This window comes from Ictidomys tridecemlineatus, chromosome 10, assembly GCF_052094955.1.
Source record: "Ictidomys tridecemlineatus isolate mIctTri1 chromosome 10, mIctTri1.hap1, whole genome shotgun sequence".
Taxonomy (NCBI): Eukaryota; Metazoa; Chordata; class Mammalia; order Rodentia; family Sciuridae; genus Ictidomys; species Ictidomys tridecemlineatus.
The window spans coordinates 51,759,177-51,774,251 of record NC_135486.1 but is presented as its reverse complement, the minus strand read 5'-3'; the positions used below and the strand labels follow the sequence as shown (position 1 = coordinate 51,774,251).

Here is a 15,075-nt window from a genome sequence, read left to right as displayed (position 1 = left end):
TTGAATATATGGCTGGCAAAAATAAAAAACTTTAGCCAGGTGTGGTAATACAGCTGCCTGGGAGAATTGTGAGTATAAAGCCAGCCTCAGCAAGGCTCTAAGCAACTTTGAGACCCTATCTCAAAAATACAGAGTGTTGGTTATGTGGCTCAGTGGTTAAGAACCCCTGGGTTCAATCCCTGGTACCAAAAAATTTAAAAATAAATAAATAACCTTAATAAAACGCTATGTTGGTGAGGATGTAGGGAAATAGGAATTCTTACATGTAAATTAGTACATCTTCAAGAAGAGTGCTTTGGCAGTATCTATCAAAATTAAAAATCGACAAGACCTTTGATTTAGCAGTTTATATAGTATGACACCATGTAACTTGAAACAATCAGGGAAGCTTCTTATAAAATACCTGTTATAAGAATAACACTTAAGGAATATTGTCAAATGAGAAAAACAAAATGCTAAGCATGTTTATGGTGTGTTCTTACGTATTTGGAGAAAAGAATGGCAAAAGCCAGTGATAGGTAGTACAGGCTAAGAGAAAGATCAAAAGTTTGAGGCCAGCCTCAGCAACTTAGCTAGACCCTGTCTCAAAATAAAAAGGGCTATGGGAGGCCGGGGTTGTGGTTCAGTGGTGGAGTACTTGCCTGGCATGTATGAGGCACTGGGTTCAATTCTCAGCACCACATATAAATAAGTTATAAAATAAAGGTCCATTAACAACTAATGAAAATTTTTTTTTAAGTGGCGGTGGTGCTGTGGGTTGTAGTGATGGTGTAGCTTAGTGATAAAGTTCCCCTGGGTTAAATCCCTAGTACCACCAAAAAATAAAAGGCAGAGTCAAGGGAGGAAAAAAAAATACATATCTTTTTCCTTTTGTATAAATACACTATCTCTGGAAAAATGCTAAAGAAACTGGTAATATTGACTGCTTCTTCCATTTTCTTTCTTTTTTTTTTTTTTTTTTTTTTTTTGATACAAGGGATTGAACTCAGGGGCACTTAAACCACTGAGCCACATCCACAGCCCCTTTTTTGTATTTTATCTAGAGACAGGGTCTCACTGAGTTGCTTAGGGCCTTGCTAAATTGCTGAGGCTGACCTTTTTTTTAAAATATTTTTTTATTAGTTGTTGATGAACCTTTATTTTATTTATATGTGATGCTGAGAATCGAACCCAGTGCCTCACACATGCCAGACAAGTGGTATACCACTGAGCCACAACCCCAGCCCTGAGGCTGGTTTTGAACTCATGATCCTCCTGTCTCAGCTTCCCAAGCTGCTGGGATTACAGGGGTGTGCCACCACTCCCAGCAATCGGCTACTTCTAAAGAGAAGAAAATGAATTATGAGAGGGCTGGGTTTGAGGGAAACTTAACTTTTGAATTTTATTTTATTTTATTTTTTTAAATATTTTATTAGTTCTTGGTGGACCTTTATTTAGGGGTGTTTTTTTTTTTCAGTTGTAGTTGAACACATACCTTTATTTTTATTTACTTTTTTGTGGTGCTGAGGATCGAACCCAGGTCCTCACATCGCACTAAGCAAGCACTCTACCGCTGAGCCACAACCCCCTCCCCCTTTATTTAGTTTTATGTGGTGCTGAGAATCAAATCCAGTGCCTCACACATCTTAGGCAAGCATTGTACACTGAGCCACAACCTCAGCCCACCTTTTGAATTTTAAACCATGCAAATGTATTTTCTATTCTGAAATAATTTGGGGTGGGTGATAACCAGGGATTGAATCCAGGGATGCTTAATCACTGAGCCACATCATCAGCCCTTTTTAGACAGGATCTCGCTGAGTTGCTTAGGGCCTTGCTAAGTTGCTGAGGCTGGCTTTGAACTCAAAATCCTTCTGTCTCAGCCTCCTGAGCTACTAGGATTACAGGTGTATGCCACCACACCAGACTTAAAATAATTATTTTTAATTATTTTAAGAAAAGAAAAAGAATGAGAAAAAAAGAAAAAGTTGAACTGTCCCAGAACATAAAGTTGAAAACCAGAAATATAAAATATGAGAGAAAAATTGAGAAACACAGAGAGCCAGTCTAAAAGGTCCATTCAACCAATAGGATATGCAGAAATGGAGCAGAGAAAATGGAAGTGAGTTACTAAAATAATGATAGAAGAAAATTTCCCAAAGCTCAAGAAGAAAAAAATTACCTAACACTGTTTATTCTTTTTTTTAAATACATTTATTTTTTAGTTGTAGTTGGACATGTTATCTTTATTTATTTTTCTGTGGTGCTGAGGATCAAACCCAGGGCCTCCCCTGTGCTAGGCAACTGCTCTTACCACTGAGCCACAACCCCGCCCATTATTCTTTCTTTTTTTTTTTTTTGGCAGGGGCAGGGGGATCGTTACCAGGGGTTGAACTCAGGGGCACTCCACCACTGAGCCACATTTCTAGCCCTATTTTAGAGACAGAGTCTCATTGAGTTGCTTAGCACCTCACTTTTGCTGAGGCTGGCTTTGAACTTGTGAGCCTCCTGCCTCAGCTTCCCAAGCTGCTAATTCTTAATATTGATCAGTATCTTTCCTACCTTAATCCTAGTCTTACCCTGTAAAACAGGATGCAGCAGACTAACTGGGTTTTAGAGTAAGACTTCTTTCTGTATGGTAACTATTAAAATGTGTGAAGACAGCTTACACCTCTCCATCTTCTATTCCTTTTCAAACAAAATATTCTGTTCCTTCCATCAGTTTTCTAAATGTTTTAAGTGAAGCATTGGTGAGTGCATGGAAGTGAGCAGACTCGTACACTGTATGTAGGAATGTAAGTTAATGAAGAAGGCAGCATGGCCATATTAAGTCAAATTGTACTTCTGGAGTATCATTCTCAAAAAGTAATCACATATAGAGCTGGGTTTATGGCTCTGTGGTAGAGCACTTGCCTAGCACATGTGAGGCACTGGGTTTGATTCTCAATACCACAAATAAATTAATTAATTAAATAAAGATTCATTGACAATATATTTTTAAAAAGTAATCACATATAGGTATAAAAATGTGCATACCAAAGATGTTCATTGAAGCATTGTTTGTAATATCAAACAATTGCAAATGGTTTAAATGGCCATCCATAGAGAACTAACCTATTAAATCCACATTCTTACACAATGAACTGATAAATCTATTATATCCTCTCTTGTACCCTCAAAACATTTCTTTATAAAAATGTCTACCTTATAAGCCGTGCAAGAAAATCATTCATTACTTTGTGGTCATACCTTGTTTTGTGGTTCATATGTTTCACCTGATTCATGTAGTCTTAATTCAATATCATATTTTTGCCTTTTTAAAAATTAACTTTGGCCAGGTGCAGTGGCACATGCCTGTAATCCCAACAGTTTGGGAGATTGAGACAGGAGGATTGCTAGTTCAAAGCCAGCCTCAGCAAAAAGGGAGGCACTAAGCAACTCAATGAGACCCTGTCTAAATAAAATACAAAATAGGGTTGGTTGGAGAAGTGGCTCAGTGGTCAAGTGCCCCTGAGTTCAATCCCTGGTACCAAAAATAAACAAATAAACTTTGATTGTATGTATAAAATCTGAATGTATTCTAAAAATTACCATCTTATTGAGTTTGATGTGTTTTCTTTTTTTCTTTTCATTTTTTTAATGTATTAAGTTCAGAACATATACGATTGGAGATTTGGGGGAGTAAACTTTTTTAAAATAAATGTCATACTAGACAACATTCTACTTTTCATTCGACTATATCAGTAAATATAAATCTTTTTAATCTTAGTATTAAAAGATCCTTATGTTAACAACCTGATAGGTGAAAATAAATACTAGGTCATTTTATTTTGCAATTCTAAGGTACTAGTGGAATTAAGCATCTATTGAAAAGTGGTTAATATGTTAATTTGCCATTTATATCTTTTTAACTTTGTTTTCTGATGTTGTAGGATAGAAAGTTTTAACTTTGATGTTGTCAGATATCAGTCTTCCAACTTTTCTGTTCTTTGGTTTTTGTACCTTGTTTAAAAAAGCTTCTGGAAGCTGGGTTGTAGCTCAGTGGTTAGAGCACTTGCCTAGCATGTATGAGGCACTGGGTTTGATCCTCAGCACCACATAAAACTAAATTAATTAAGTAAAGGCATGCTGTCCATCTATAACTACAATAAAAAGTTTTTAAAGGTATAAAAGAGGATGAGAAATTAATTTTAAAAATGGCTTCTCCAGCTCTTGTTTGTGAAAATCCTCCTAAATCTTGTAATACGTTCATAATTTTTTATATTTAGACTTTCAGTTTATCCTAAAATTAGTTTTGTGAATGACATGAGGTAGATATCTTTTTTCCTAGATCACTAGTTTTCCCAATTTATTAGTTCATCATCTTCAATTAATTTGAAAGGCCAACTTTGTACTAAATTTCCATACATATACATACATATATATACACATAAGCATAAGCAAGCACAAACCAAACCAAGCATAAGTAAGCCAAGCATACAACACACATATGTGAATTCAGGATATATTAAGGACTAGCCACAATTCTTTAACATTTATATATTTGTTGCCCGTGACAATATTATGTTGATTTGATACAAGAACAAGTAAATGGTGGCATTTACCCTTCTCTTTCAAAATTGGTTTGATCATACCTGTACATTTTTTGTATATTAATGTTTCATAATTTGGGTGTTTAAAAAGCAAAAAAGTTGAGAAATTTTTCATCATTGAGGATATTTAAGAAGATAGGCTGAAGACTTTGAGAACAGTATCATAAAAGGGAACTCCAAAAGTATTTTGAGATGTTGGAGATATAGCCAGATGATGGGCTAATATGTGTTTTTAGTTTTAGAATTTGTGATTCATTAGTCACATCACTCTGTTTTCTAACTTCTTAGCCCTCTCCTAACTTTGTATATTTTGATGTCTATATGAAAAACTTCTTTGTTTATTTATTTTGGTACTTAGAATTGAACCCAGGGGTGCTTAAACACTGAGCCTGCACATCCCCAGCCCTTTTTTATATTTTATTTTGAGACAAAGTCTTGCTAAATTGCTTAGGTCCTTGCCAAGTTGCTGAGGCTAGCTTTGAACTTGCAGTCCTCCTGCCTCAGCCTCCTGAGTCGCTGGTATTACAGCCACCACATACACCACCAGCTGTGTCTTTATTTAAGCTAGTCTTTAAAATGTTGAACACAAAAGCTAAGGATAAAAGCTTTTGACACTCTATGCAGGTTGATACTGGGCCATTAATGATTTTTATTTTTTATTAACTAGCTTGAGTCTGCCAAAGTATATACTTATCCTCAAGATGAGACTTGATCACCAGGCATGGTGGCACACACACCTGTAATCCCAGTGACTCAGAAGGCAGGAGGATCACAAGTTCAAAGCCAATCTCAGAAACTTAGCAAGACCCTGTCTCAAAATAAAAAAGGTTGGGAATGTATAGTTCAATGGTTGAGTGCTCCTGGTTTCAATTTCCAGTACTGCAAAAAATAATGATATTCATGTTTATGGAACACTAATGTGATCTTTTGACACATTTATATTGTATAATGATCATATCAGAGTGATTAACATAAGAAGGTGGTGGAAAAAGGAGTATTGTTGCTTCCTCAGAACATGATGAGTTGCTTTCTCAAAAATCCTGAAGAGGTTCCTGAAGGTTAGCTTTGATTAGAGAGGTCTCATTGCCATCATGTATCGCTAGAATGGAATGGAGAGTGATTTATTGGAAGTATTGTGAAGAGGGTAAAGGAATTGGCATTAAAGTACATTAAGTACATGTTCTTAGGAAGCAAACATAAAATGATGGTAATAATTTTTTTTAAAAAATATGTATTGGGTGCTAAGATTGTGGCTAAGTGGTAGAGCACTTGCCTGGTGTGTGTCAAGCACTGGGTTTGATTCTCAGTGCCACATATAAATTAATAAATAAATAAAAATAAAGGTCCATCAACAACTAAAAGATATTAAAAAAACAAAGTATGTATTGGGCTGAGGTTGTAGCTCAGCAGTGGAGCACTCGCCTAGCGCATGTGAGGCGCTAGGTTCAATTCTCAGCACCACATATAAATAAATAAAAGTATTGTGTCCAACACAACTAAAATATGTGTGTGTGTGTGTGTTAAGTATTTTCTATATATAGGAGACATGGTGTTGGCACATATTATCTCATTTAATCTTTGCAATAACCCCTTTAGGTAGGAATTTTTATTATTTTCATTTTGCAGATGAGGAAACTGAGGCAAAGGAAGATTAGGAACTTGCTTAAAGACCCAGCTAGTAGCTGATAAAAAGTTGGAATGTGAAAATATATCTGATTCTAGCACCCATGCCCTTAACCATTATGCTGTATTGTACTGATTTTAGGTAGAATTAATTGAATTTAAACAACTAGAACACTTCATAGGAATTCATGCAATTTTTTAATAACTTCATATTTTGAAAAAGTTGAAAACTAAAGATTATACATGCAAATTCATTAACATTTTGCTCCATTTAATTTCTCTGTATAAATATGAAATCTCTTCTTTCATAAAGTAAATGTCAGACATCATGACACACCTAAAGAACAAGGACCAACTCCTTAATAACCATACCATTATCAAACTTAAGAATTATAACTGGTCTGGGATTGTGGCCCAGCGGTAGAGCACTCACCTAGCATGTGCAAGGCCCTGGGTTCGATTCTCAGCACCACATAAATAGATAAAATAAAGGTATTGTATCCAACTAAAAAAATTTTTAAAAAAAGAACTATAACTTTGAGTACAGACAAGTTTGTTAAGCTTTAGTTTGTTTTGGATACATCAAATATTTTGGGTAATTTGAAACTGAATTACTAAATAAAAACCTTGCCAAGATCTAATTTTTTTTTCTCCTCAGAAATCTTATTCCATGCCCATCGGCATTGAATTTCAGCGGAGATATGCAACAATTGTTCTAGAGCTTGAACAGCTGAACAAGGACCTAAACAAAGTTTTGCATAAAGTTCAACAGTACTGCTATGAGGTAGGTGATTTGTGTGAATTTCCCTTCACTTTTTTGTTTAAAGCTTAATACTCTTACCTTCACAATTTAGAAAGTCCAAACTAAGTCAATATCTTTATAAGGCCCTTTAGCAGAACCATAATTGGTATAGATTTTTACTCTTGACTTCAGTGTTGAAGAGTGCTTTGTACACAGTAAGCTATCAATTTGTAGTTACCAAATTACAAATGTTAACAGCTCTCAAAAAAAATTTTTGTTCCAGAAAGAAAATAATTATCCTTAATTTCAAAGATCATGTTATGTTTGGTTTATTTCCTCTTAGTTTGTTGTTTGTTGGTTTGAGTTTGTTTGATTTTTTTTTTTTTTTTTTTGGTACCACTACCTGCTTTTTTCCAGAAAGTTATGATGATGCTGTGTATACAATTTTATTTCCTCCTCCTTTAAACTTTACGTTAGTACTATGAGTTCTTAAACTTCAGATATGTAGATCAAATGGTTTTTTTGTATTTATCATCCATATATGATTTTATTTAGAAGGGTGTTTCAACAGTTTGATTGGGAGCTTTTACTAAAGGAAATTATTGAGATGTGCTTAGAATACTCCTGCATTTGCATTCTTTGAAATTGTTTTTTCCAGTAAAGTCACCACTGTGAGATTCTGAAATGGTTGACTTTTTATTCTAATAAACTCATAGATAAGTCCCAAAATTTTTCCAGAAGGTAGTATTGTCTATCCATTTGGATTGAACTGAGAGAATGAACTATGATCACCTATAACTAAACTCTTGGTAGAGTTCAATCATTTCTTTAGCCATTCATTTATTTTTATTTTCCTGATTGTTGTCTATCATGTGCATAATAATATGTATTGTTCTAGTAAATAGATTTTTTTTCTCCTGGACTAGTAACTATCCACAAGAAGTATAGACCAAACAGTTTAAGATAATATATAGCAAAGCTAATGACACATGCAGAAATAGATTGATCATCATATCTTTTTATAGTATCCAAGTTCATTGATGGTGATAGGCTCTTGTGAAAGTATAATATCAATATTAAAGTAAGAACATATTATAGAAAATACTATGAGTAAGCTGTTCTAAACCTAAATATATGTGAACACATATGTACAAAAAGACATATAGTAGAGTGATTATAGCATCACTGTTCATTATCACTGAAAATATGGAACTACCCAAATACCTATCAATAAATGTGGTGTAATTATACAATGGAGTACTACCTAGCAATAAGAATGAATGAACACAACTGTAACATAGTTCCATGGATGAATCTCACAAATACAGTATTGAACAAATAAGGTTGGGCAAAAAAGAATAGATATTTGATGATATCACTTTTTTTTAAAATTTTGCTGTACTAAGGATTGAACTCAGGGGGCTTTAAACCAGAGCTACATCCCCAATCCGGGTCTCACAAAGTTACTAAGGCTGGCTTCAAACTTATAATCTTCCTATCTCAGCCTCCTGAGTTGCTGGGATTACAGGCATGAGTCACCACCTGTCTCATAGCTTATTTTATTTATATAATATAGGTGTATATGTGTCTGTGTCTGCAGAGAGATCCTAGGAGCAATGATACCCTTAATAGTAAAGAACACACCTAACGCCCAGACCTTAGTCTAATACTATCCTCCAATAAAAGGTAGTAGGGATCTTTGAAAAAGACGCTGACTCTAGGCCTAGGGCAGAGAAAGTGGAAGATGAGCCTGGATCTTCTTATTAAACCTGGTAAGTAAAATGTACCTCCAGAATCATAGTGATATTTTAAACAAAGCCAGCTTGACAGAGTTCCTGCTGGCCAAAGCTGAGACACTTTGATAGTCTGAGCTTTAAAATAAGCAAATACAATAAGAGTTTATAATCTATAAATGTTTTTTAAAAATCCATTAACCCATACAGAATTAACTAACTCATTAATTTTCAAGGGAAAGTTATTTATAATAAAATGCCAGCTAATGTAGGAGAAATAATAAGATTAAGAAAAATGCCATTTGGGGCATGGTGGCATAGGCCTATAATCCCAGTGGGTCAAGAGGCTCAGGCAGGAGAATTAGGAGTTCAAAGCCAACCTCAGCAATTTAGCAGGGCCCTCAGCAACTTAGTAAGACCTTGTTTCAAAATAAAATAAAAAAGCCTGGGAATGTGGCTTAGTGGTTAAGCACCTGTGGGTTCAGTCCCTTGTAGCGAAAGAAATAAAATTGGGGTGGGAGAGGAAGGGAGAAAGGGGTGAAGGGGGAAAGAAGAAAAGAAAAAGGAAAATACTGTTTAAGCTGGGGGCATAGATCAGTGATAGAGCACTTACCTAGCATGTAAGACCTACTACCAAGAAAGAAAGAGGGGGCAGGGGAGTGGGAAGGACAGAGGAGGAAGGAAGGGGGAGAGGGAGGAAAAGAAAAGACAAAGACCATTTGGCAGCCATCATAATAATAATTAAACAGACAAGAATGGTGAATGGGTGCTAAAACTGGTAGGTAAGTTCGGTGACAAATAGCTTTACATAGCCTCAAAGTATCTCTTCACAAACACTTATTAGTTAATTACAAAGGGGAAGTTCTTTTCTGTAGGGAAATCTGGCAGACACTTAACTACCTAACAGTGGACAAAGATGCCATCGCCAGTAAGGTGCTTTCTAATAATGATACAAAGAGAAGAATTCGGCATCATGCTTTGGTACTTCTGCTAAAAATGTATAACTTTAGTCTAATCACAAAGAAACAGACAAACCCACATTGGGGGATATTACAGAAAATAATTGACTGGTGCACTTCAAAAAGATCAAGGTTGTGAACAACTGAGGAACTAGTCTAACAAAAGAAACATGACATTCAAGTGTATTATGAGGAGAAAAGTAGCTGCACATAGAGCATTGTCTGGATAATTAATGAAACTTGAATATGGACTTTGGATCAGAAAATGGTATTATATCAATGTTAAATTTCCTGATAGTAATTATCGCATTCTGTATGTAAGAGAATATCTTTGGGGGCTGGGGATGTGGCTCAAGCGGTAGCGCGCTCGCCTAGCATGCGTGCGGCCCGGGTTCGATCCTCAGCACCACATACCAACAAAGATGTTGTGTCCGCCGAGAACTAAGAAAAAATAAATAAATGTTAAAATTCTCTCTCTCTCTCTCTCTGTCCCCCCCCACCTCTCACTCTCTCTTTAAAAAAAAAAAAAAAGAGAGAATATCTTTGTACTATATTTAGGGGTAAAGAAGTGTACAATGTTTATAGCATATTTTCAAATGGTGAGGAAGGAAAATAATATATACAAACAGAGTGAAAAAACAAATGGCAAATAATTTGTTTTTGTTTTTGTTTTCATTACTGGGAATTATACCCAGAGGTCCTTTGCCACTGAAGTATTTACCCAGTCCTTTTCATTTTTTATTTTGAAAAGGAGTCTCAAAAGTTGCTTAGACTGGTCTCTAACTTGTAATCCTCCTGCCTCAGCCTCCCAAGTCACTAGGATTATAAGCTACAAAAGGTAAATCAATTGGAGTAAAACAATCAATAAATAAATTTGGGCTAGGACTTATCAAGAGTTTTCTTTTTATTTAACTTAGAAGTTTAAAATTATCAAAATTATAAGATATGAAAAATACAAAACACATTAGGGAAAAAAAAACACTGTTGGAGGAAAAAATCTCCAAAGATAAGATTGAACATTGCTTTAATTATAAATGTTAGTTTTGTGAAAAATCCAAATATGAAACACAGAGAAATAATAATGGCCTCATTATTTATATTGCGTGTTTCAATTCTCTATATTTAGCTTGCTCCAGACCAGGGACTCCAGCCTGCAGATCAGCCAACAGATATGAGGAGAAGGTGTGAGGAAGAAGCACAGGAAATTGTTCGGCATGCAAATTCCTCAACAGGACAACCCTGTGTTGAAAATGAAAATCTGACAGACTTGATCTCCAGACTTACAGCTATTTTATTACAAATTAAGGTAAATTTTAGAGAAAATTATTTTTTAAATTTTGACACTAAGCAAACTTTGCTAATTTGTTGCTAAGAAATCATAATTTGTAAATTATATCAAATATTTTATGTCTATTTTGAGCTACAATTCAATTAAATTTTCAAATTTTTTCCTTTTAGTGTCTAGCAGAGGGAGGAGACCTGAATTCTTTTGAATTCAAATCACTTACAGATTCGTTAAATGATATCAAGAGTACAATAGATGCTTCTAATATCAGGTAATTCATTAGGCATACTCTAATCATTTTTATGTTAAATTCATAGTTATTTTCAGAACAAATTTTAATAATTTTGCATATTGTGAAGTATGCATTTACATTTTTATCCTTTGGATGTATTTTAAAGAACTTTCCAGTTATATCCATATTGTTGACAGAATAGAAATTTCACATGGATTTTCTATGTAAGGAATTGGGAGACATATAATATTTAGTTTGGGTTTAGGTGAAGGTCAACTTAGAAGTAGACCTTCCCCAGTCAGGAAGAGGTTTGTCCTGCTGCTCATTTGCTTCTTTACCCCATAGCTTTTCAATGTCACTGAAGTAGAATTATGGCTAAAGCATAAGAAGAGATGTGAAGTTGTTATCTTAGCTATTTTCTAACTAATATTCAGCTCTTCCTTTTTTAAAAATTATTTTTCTTAATTTTGTGAAATGAAATCTTTAACCATGTTTCTTCTTTCTTTAGTTGCTTTCAGAATAATGTAGAAATCCATGTTGCACATATTCAGAGTGGCTTGAGCCAGATGGGAAACTTACATGCCTTTGCAGCAAACAACACCAACAGAGACTGAGTAGAAGATTTAAATATTCCAACTGCATAGGACATTGTTTTTGAGAAGTTCTTTTCCTTTATATAGGCTTCCAACACCAAATAACCTAACTGCTGGAAAACAAGGGAAATTTTAATCTCCAAATAAGTCATTTTAATATATTGTACTGCTTCTTAAACCAGCATTGCTGACCAGCATATATTTATTTTTCTTTTATTATTCAAATGCAGTAGCATTGCTTGTGTTACGTATGTTTATTAGCAAGTATTTTTAAACTGAAAATATCTGAACATAATATAGTTTCATGGAAGACTATGTTCACCATTTTTTAAAATATGCATGAATTCAACCCAGCACATGCAGACAACTACTGCAATGGAGAACATGAAGAAACATGGTCTTTTTGTATGTAATGGTGGCAATGTGGAAATTCCATCTGGAAAATTACCACTCTAGTGGATTTAGTTGATCACCGTCTTGGTCTTCAAAAGATAACGTCGGAAGGTGTGGGAAGTCCTAGTTTTCAGGAAGCCACTGGAATATAGATGGAAAATATGGACTTTACAAGTATATGTGATACATACTTGCAATGTGACATGGTTCTATAAATCATTTTATAATAATAAATATTTAATTTATCATAATTTATAAAAGAATCTTTTGTTGTTTGTCTGTTGAAAGAAAATGAAGGAGCAGGAAAAAAAAACATTACTGCAAAATGCTAAATTTCAACAAGTGGATTTGGCATGTCTTTCCCGTCAATTCAGGGCAAAAAGTGCTGTTGTTATGAAATTTATTAAAAGAGAAAAAAAGACTGATAACACACTATTTTCATATTTTTGTTTATTTGCACAACTTTTAAACCAGATTACTGGTTAAAATCCAACAGTACACAATTTATAAAGTAAAAATATTTTATAAAGAAAACAAAATCATCAATGTTGTGAAGTACAGAAGAAAGGTTTGGTTTGGGTTGATTGTTTTGTTTGTTTTTTGTTTTTCTTTTTTAAGGAAAACCCTGCCTAAAATGTTAACTTTGTAAAAAGTATGTATTTTAATTTTTCTTTGTTTTAATATAGAATATTATAAAGTCAAAATATAATAAACTGTTTTCAAATTTGGAGTTTAAGACATAGCTATAGAGGTGGTTTTGATTCTTTTAGATGGTCTCATAAGATGAGACTTTTTATATGTTAATGTACAATAAAATTGAAGATTATTTTCCATTTGAAATTTTTGTATAGTTTAAAAATGCTTCTGTATTCTTTGTTGGTATTGTGCCATTGCAAAACTTTAGTGCAGAGTTTATATTTAGCTAAACTGTTATGTTAATTAAGAAATGCATAAATCTTTTATTCTTAATATTTGTAATTCTAAATAAATTGATCTATGAAAATTAATATTATCTACATTCTCATTCAATACAAATTGATAGGTATTCCTTCTATTTTAAGACCTTGAAGAATTAAGTTTGTAGGGGAAACAATACAGAATAATTATCAAGTCTTTACATGTTTGTTTTATTCAGTCCTAGGGCTTGAACCCAAGGGCACTCTACCACTGAGCCACAACCCCAACTCTTTATTTTTTGAAAAAGGGTCTCGCTAAATTGCCCAAACATTGATTAGAACTTGGGATCATCTTATCTCGATTATCTCCCCAGTAGCTGGGATTACAGGCGAGCACCACTATACCCTGCTCCATTCCCAGCTTTTTCTTCTTTTGAAAAAGGATCTTGCTAATGCTGTCCATGGTGTCTCCTGGGCTCAAGCAATGTTCCTGTCTTAGCCTCCTGCGTAGCTGGGTCTAGAGACACTTGCCACTGTGCCTGGCTCTACCAAGCCACTTTGAAGTATGCTACATCTAGTATTATTTTAGGGAGGGATTTTTTCCATCTGTGAGTAAATCACTGTGGAAATATTAAGCAAATAAATTACTGGCCTAGTATAGGCCTAGTCAAAGTTGATTCAATGTTTTCTGCCTAGAATTGGGAAGTATTTTTTATATTTTTCTTTTATATTCTTTAAGGTTCACTTGTCACTTAAATAATAACTCATTTTACACATATTTAAGCACCATTTGTCTTTCAACGTTGAAAATAGAGACTGTGTCTAATAATATAGTTGAATTGTATTTTTGTTTAGGAAAGAAATAGATACAACTCAAAGCAGTCATTTTGTGTCAACTATACACTGATTTGAATAATGCTGTCCCCACTTAACACCTTTATGGAGTCCATAGAAAGCTATCAAAAGTCAGATTGGGGGATGGGGATGTGGCTCAAGCGGTAGCGCGCTCGCCTGGCATGCGTGCGGCCCAGGTTCGATCCTCAGCACCACATACCAACAAAGATGTTGTGTCTGCCGAGAACTAAAAAATAAATATTAAAAATTCTCTCTCTATCTCTCTCTCCTCTCTCACTCTCTCTTTAAAAAAAAAAAAGTCAGATTGGGCAAACAAGCAAGCACATACAGGGTTTTTTACTTAAATAGATGTGATTCTGAATTACATTAAGCTAGTTCCTAAAGTCATATTCCCTTGTTACCATTAGGAATATACAAAGAGATTTACCTTTTAATAAGTTTTCTCTCTCAAAACTATTCTTTTCCACCTTTATCACCACCATTACTCACAGCCCACTGCCATCATCACTCTTTGGATATCTTAAGATGTAGAACAGGTCATGTTATTCCTTTCTATAAACATCTTTAAAGTCTGTGGCTCTTGGGACAAACTCAGAACTCATAAAACTGACAAAGCAGCAAGGCACGATGGTGCATACCTGTAATCTTAGTGGCTTGGGAAGCCAAGGCAGGAGGATTGCAAGTTTAAAGGCAGCCTCAGCGAGGCCCTAAGCAACTTAGACCCTGTCTCAAAATAAAATATAAAACCAGCTGGGGATGTGGCTTATTGGTTAAGTGCCTCTGAGTTTAATCCCCAATATTAAAAAAAAAAAAAAACAAACACTGACTAAGCCACACATCATCTTGCCTCCCAGACCTATTTCTCTGTCCTGTCCTTTGCATATGCATGGCTTCTGTTCTGTGTCCTCAGTTGCTCCTGATCATCCTGCAGAGCTTTCCTTAAGCATCACTTTCTCAAGGAAGCTTTCCTTGACCCCAATAAGCATCTGTCATAGAGTCTCCAGATTGCATACCTCTCCTTCCAGCATTTGTAATATTTGCAGTTTTATATTTCTTGGAGTGGTCTTTTGTCTCCATCCTGGCCTCTTTGCTCCATGACGGGAAGGGACTATTTCTCTGAGGGTTTTCTTTTTTCCCCACTATTTTATTTCCAGCTCCTGAAAAAGTGTCTGTTTTTTTTCTTATATATATTT

The 15,075-nt window shown here is 34.7% G+C and overlaps 1 protein-coding gene across 2 annotated transcripts in view; it reads left to right on the top strand.

Moving 5' to 3' along the window:
• Lin9 (lin-9 DREAM MuvB core complex component) overlaps positions 1–13,138 on the top strand; it is a 67,977-nt gene extending 54,839 nt beyond the window's left edge. For both annotated transcript variants that reach the window (XM_005326541.3, XM_040278616.2), the window contains 4 exons: positions 6,853–6,978; positions 10,755–10,934; positions 11,087–11,184; positions 11,654–13,138. In XM_005326541.3, the coding sequence (XP_005326598.1) occupies positions 6,853–6,978; positions 10,755–10,934; positions 11,087–11,184; positions 11,654–11,759 (510 nt within the window). In that variant the 3' untranslated portion in view covers positions 11,760–13,138. The remainder of the gene's footprint in view (positions 1–6,852; positions 6,979–10,754; positions 10,935–11,086; positions 11,185–11,653) is intronic.
• Positions 13,139–15,075: the final 1,937 nt, after the last annotated feature.